This window comes from Salmo salar, chromosome 21 (genome assembly GCF_965601325.2).
Source record: "Salmo salar chromosome 21, fSalSal1, whole genome shotgun sequence".
In the NCBI taxonomy this organism is placed as follows: Eukaryota; Metazoa; Chordata; class Actinopteri; order Salmoniformes; family Salmonidae; genus Salmo; species Salmo salar.
The window spans coordinates 54,322,857-54,328,856 of record NC_138311.1 but is presented as its reverse complement, the minus strand read 5'-3'; the positions used below and the strand labels follow the sequence as shown (position 1 = coordinate 54,328,856).

Sequence of the window (6,000 nt, the reverse complement as noted above, 5' to 3'; positions counted from 1 at the left end):
TATCTAGCCTATTGTTTTGGTCTGGTTGTGTTTCCATACTGATTTTACAGTACTTCCTCACACAGCGAAAAGACAAGCCAAGTCATTAGTCCAAGCTAGACTTTCAATTTTATTTGGTGAGCTGAGCAAAGCAATGTCGCCACCAAGTGCATAAAGGGTAAACTACAGTAGGCTTGTCGCTTTAAGAGGCAACCCTTCTGCATCCGTCATGATTATCGTCTGACTGACAACGGTAGGCCACCTTACGACATAGCTGGAAACTGGAAAACCATCGCTGTGTCTGTTCGCCACGCACAGACACCCGTTCCGAAACGTTCCCGTTACATTGGTCTACTATCACGAGTGGTGACTACTTTTTCCGTCCACGTTGATGTCCCTTCTTCCTCGGTAGAGAGTCGTTATTTTTATTATATTGAATCGAGAGCTTTTCGGAAAGACAAAATGGCAGAGATGGGGATGGGGAAAGGGGTTACTGCGGGGAAACTTGCCAGTAACGTGCAGAAAAAATTAACACGGGCCCAAGAGAAGGTAAGATATTGAATAACGTAAATGCGTTATTTTTCCGTTATATCTGGTTCTATCCAAATGACATCACCGGAGAGGACTCAATGACGCATCATCATGACCGTCAACCTTTAAAAACCTAACAGGCCTCTACGGTCGTCGGGATATTTCCTTAATTCATCCGTTATGTCATTTATACACATCCCTTTTTACAGTATACCTATCTGCCGCAAACGTGTAGATATGCATGTAGAAATTGAGCAATATAAGTAATTGTATAGCTAAAGCAATTTTATGTTGTGCAAATGAAATTAATTCATCGATCTGGCCTGCTATAGTGCAGCGACTATTCAGTAACAATATTGTCGATTACATTCCATGCAGCATCCATAACCTAAAAGTATTCCGTTTCCGGTTAGATTTGATATACAGTAGTTTATTTAAAATGTAATAAAAATAAAACGAATTTAGCTGTAATTCAAATGGTATATGACCTGATGGTATTAGTGGCCCTGTATCCCTATTGGACAGCAGAGGGAGGGAATGACTGGATGGGAGTTGAGGGATGGACAACATGTACAGAGCCTTCAGAAAGTATTCACATCCCTTTACGTTTTTAAAAACATTTTGTTGTGTTACAAAGTGGCATTCAAATGGATTTAATTGTCTTTTTTTTTTGTCAACGATCTATCCAAAATACTCTGTAATGTAAAAGTGGAAGAAAAATGTTTAAGAGGTATTAGAATACAGTATATGCAAGTTATTTGAATTTTTATATATTTTTTATTTTTTATTTGATGGCTGCCAAATATGTCATGAAGAACCAAAAAACGACAACTGTTAGTTGAATTAGTCTAGATATGAGATCGTTAGCACATGGTTGGGAGGACTCTTTGATATGAATCTTCATCTAGCCTATAGGTAGAATTAAATACATGAGAAACACTTTAGAGCTTCCAAATGATCCCGTGTGGCTCAGTTGGTAGAGCATGGTGTTTGCAACGCCAGGGTTGTGGGTTCGATTCCCACGGGGGACCAGTATGGATTAAAAAAAAATGTATGAAATGTATGCATTCACTACTGCAAGTCGCTCTGGATAAGACCGTCTGCTAAATGACTAAAATGTAAAATGACATGACACATATATGTTAATAGTGAGTGATGTAGGGTAACACTTGACGTCCTGTTTTTATATATGTGTAGTAACATTGTGATTATATTACAAATCAACGTTGTTACATAGAACTTTGGAAAGTGCTTTATAATTGCATAATAAGGGAGTTACTACGTATCATTGGGTGGTTTCTAAGTACCTAAGGCATTTAAACTGGAACAGACATTTCAGTAATGGGTGGCAAGAAATCAAACTAACTGATTGGATTAGTTTAGAAAATGTTATGTTATTATCTTTGTGTAGCATAAGATTAATCAATAAATTTAATAAATGAACATGCACAAACATAGATATTGAAAAATAATACAAAAAATAAAAAATCAACCGGCAATAGAGCATGCTGGGAAATATGACAATGTTGGGCATGGTTTTGATGCAAAGTGATGTGTATGAGTTTCAGGTCCCTATATTGGGGTAAAACTAGCCCCTCAGAATAATGCCTTATGAAATACGTATGGTATTGTGCAAAAAAAAAGTTTTTTACATATTCGCTTAGTATCTGACTAGCTGGTCTGTAGGACCAAAAACAGATGAATGCAACAACCATGTCACTAACAAATACATACAGTCATGGGGAGTAACTCTACAACTTTACTAAAAAGGAAAGGCACTCTGGGAAATATTTGAATAAGGCTTTACACTTAGCAGTGTGTTAATTTAACACTGTTCCAGTGTCTATATGTGTCCACAGACTCAACACTCAGTGTTGATTTAATACATTTTTTTTAACAATGGATAATTTGCTGTGTAAGCATTCAACTTGCTGTTTGCAATGTTTGCGAATGACTTTGAATTATTCTGCAATATTTTCAGATATCATCAAATCTATTGCAGCTTTCAACCTTTTCAGTGGCATGTTGAAAGAGCCATACAGTAGTTGAGCTTCACAACTTATTTATACTTATCTGTACAAAATATCAGTAGTTAATTTGTTTGACTTGATTATGTACACCTGAGGCAATGCACTTTCAAGAGAATGTACATTTACATAACGTTCACATAGAAATGTATTGTGTAGATCCAATATGACTGTCAGATAGCATAGGAGATTGTGTGTGTTCTATTCATTATATTTCTATCTTCAACATGCAGTTCAAGATACAGTTCTGCCATTATTTGAAGGCAGCCAATCTAATAATATTCCAATATTTATAAAAAGTATTTGCTTTCTGAGATCTGTACTCAAGTAGTTGTAGTCAACTCCAAAAGTAGCTATTTGTTTCCTCGGGGGAAAAAAATGTTCCTTTCAACAAAGCATAGTTATCGATTACACTGTAAATTATCTACCCTGAGACTGTCTTTGTGATCTGGGGTTTGAACTGAATCATCTGAGGTCTGAACTGAATCATCTGAAGTCTGAACTGAATCATCTGGGGTTTCAACTGAATCATCTGAGGTCTGAACTGAATCCTCTGGGGTCTGAACTGAATCATCTGGGGTCTGAACTGAATCATCTGAGGTCTGAACTGAATCATCTTAAGTCTGAACTGAATCATCTGAAGTCTGAACTGAATCATCTGATGTCTGAACTGAATCATCTGGGGTTTGAACTGAATCATCTGAAGTCTGAACTGATAATGTACCAATGTTTTTTAATTGTATCTTGCATGGCATTTCCCAGAGGAGAATATTCCACAAACATTGTATCCTCGGGTCAGTCTTTTTGCGCACTGAGGATTTCAAGCTATCCAATTGGCTAGTGTCAATGATGCGTTCCCCAGCTGATTGTAGGCTCTCCTCAGAATAATCTCTATCCCGAAATCTGTTCATCAAAACTGTACTTTGTTGGGAGAAAGCAGCGTCAGTGCTACAGATTAGACGGACGCGATTAAACTGACTGATCGGGAGGCTTTTCTTTAGAGGAATGGGGTGGAAACTATCACTTCTTAGAAGCGTCTTTCGATCTGTGGGCTTCCTGTATAGATCGGTGACGAGCGTTTCCTTTTCTTTAGAGATCTGAATGTCAAGGAAAGCTGACACTAAAGTAATCAAAGTCCACGGCGAAACGAAAATGACCATTTGACTTTTTAAGAAACTCACTGAACATCAGGTTAATGCCATCTATATAACGGCGATACAGTTTGATCTTGGATAGAAAGGTATTTTTCTCAGGGTTGAGAATGCGATCATGTTTGTAAGAGTTCCATGTAAAGATTGACATAATTGGGTGCCATCGTACTCCCCATAGCAGTTCCTTTAATTTGAAGGAAAAAGTCACTTCTAATCATAAAACAGTTATTTGTGAGCGCCAGCTCTGCTAGGTGTCTGATACACGAGGAGCTAGGCCGGGTCTGTAGGGCGTACCTGTACATCTGCTGTTTAAATGAGACAAGGATTGTTTTACACGTACACATCTGCTGTATAAATGCGACAAGGATTGTTTTACACGTACACATCTGCTGTATAAATGAGACAAGGATTGTTTTACATGTATACATCTGCTGTATAAATTAGACAAGGATTGTTTTACATGTATACATCTGCTGTATAAATGAGACAAGGATTGTTTTACACATACACATCTGCTGTTGAAATGAGACAAGGATTGTTTTACATGTATACATCTGCTGTATAAATGAGACAAGGATTGTTTTACATGTATACATCTGCTGTATAAATGAGACAAGGATTGTTTTACATGTATACATCTGCTGTATAAATGAGACAAGGATTGTTTTACACGTACACATCTGCTGTATAAATGAGACAAGGATTGTTTTACACGTATACATCTGCTGTATAAATGAGACAAGGATTGTTTTACACGTATACATCTGCTGTATAAATGAGACAAGGATTGTTTTACATGTATACATCTGCTGTATAAATGAGACAAGGATTGTTTTACATGTACACATCTGCTGTATAAATGAGACAAGGATTGTTTTACATGTCCACATCTGCTGTATAAATGAGACAAGGATTGTTTTACATGTATACATCTGCTGTATAAATGAGACAAGGATTGTTTTACATGTATACATCTGCTGTATAAATGAGACAAGGATTGTTTTACACGTACACATCTGCTGTATAAATGAGACAAGGATTGTTTTACACGTACACATCTGCTGTGTAAATGAGACAAGGATTGTTTTACATATATACCTCTCCTGTATAAATGTCCAGGATAAAGATTAATGTTAATGGCATGTCTTGTTCAATGTCTTTTTCCAGGTAATGCAGAAGCTGGGTAAAGCAGATGAAACCAGAGATGTTGCATTTGAGGAGGGAGTGATCAACTTCAACAAACAATATGTAAGAGTCAACAAACAATATTAGTCTTTTAATATGATCTGACTCCTCCAACAAAGCCATGATCTGTGTAAAATGAGATGTTTTATGTTCCCTTCTCAGACAGAGGGATCCAAACTGCAAAAAGACCTTAGAGCATACCTGGCTGCAGTACAAAGTAAGATTATAATTTAATCGAGACTCTAACATGCTGACTACTCTGGGCACGTACGTGCACCCGCGTGCGCCATCGAACCGATTGTTGATTTTGTCCATCCACATCAGACAAGATTAAAAACACGCAGGTTGAAATATCAAAATTAACTCTGAACCAATTATATTCATTTGGGGATAGGTCAAAACCACACATGAAACATTCATGGACATTTAGCTAGCGAGGTCCTTTAATTCTGGACCCATTTTGAGTCACACAAAACCGTGTGTTCTCTACTCTGACAATTAATCCACAGATAAAAGTTAGTTTCCAGTAATCACTTCTTCTTCTTCTTCTTCTTCTTCTTCTTCTTCTATGGATTTTATATGGCGGTTAGCAACCAATTTTAAAGTGCATTACCACCACCAACTGGACTGGAGTGTGAACCTCCAGTTCATCTCTCAATCACCCAGGTGGATATATGCTCCTAATAACCAATGAGGAGATGGGAGAGGCGGGACTTGCAGAGTTCAAGCGTCAAAAATAGAGCCAAGTTCTATATTAGCGCCTGGCTACGCGGACGCTCGCTGACGCGAGCGAGCAGTTTGGATGAAATGACTGAATAGCATGTATGTGTAAATATTTTTTCAAGGCTCGTGCACGCAACGCGGGCGGTGTGGAAGCATGTTAGGGCTGGATTCCCAGACACAGATTAAGCCTAGTCCTGGACAAAAACAAATTCTCAATGGAGATTATAACAATTAAATGCCAGGTGTTGATGTTCAATGCAGAAACATGATTCAATAAGACACTCTGCCCTCATGGTGTCTGTCCTCATGCTATCTGCCCATAAGTCTTTATTTTCATCTGTACAATCCTCTCCACTGATGTCTGTCTGTCTGTCTGTCTGTCTGTCTGTCTGTCTGTCTGTCTG

The 6,000-nt window shown here is 37.9% G+C and overlaps 1 protein-coding gene across 6 annotated transcripts in view; it reads left to right on the top strand.

Annotated features, from left to right (window-relative positions):
- The first annotated feature begins 215 nt into the window (after positions 1-215).
- LOC106582515 (myc box-dependent-interacting protein 1) overlaps positions 216-6,000 on the top strand; it is a 46,403-nt gene continuing 40,618 nt past the window's right edge. For all 6 annotated transcript variants that reach the window (XM_014165689.3, XM_014165685.3, XM_014165690.3 and 3 more), the window contains exons 1-3: positions 216-528; positions 4,856-4,936; positions 5,036-5,090. In XM_014165689.3, coding sequence (XP_014021164.2) covers positions 442-528; positions 4,856-4,936; positions 5,036-5,090 — 223 coding nt within the window. In that variant the 5' untranslated portion in view covers positions 216-441. The remainder of the gene's footprint in view (positions 529-4,855; positions 4,937-5,035; positions 5,091-6,000) is intronic.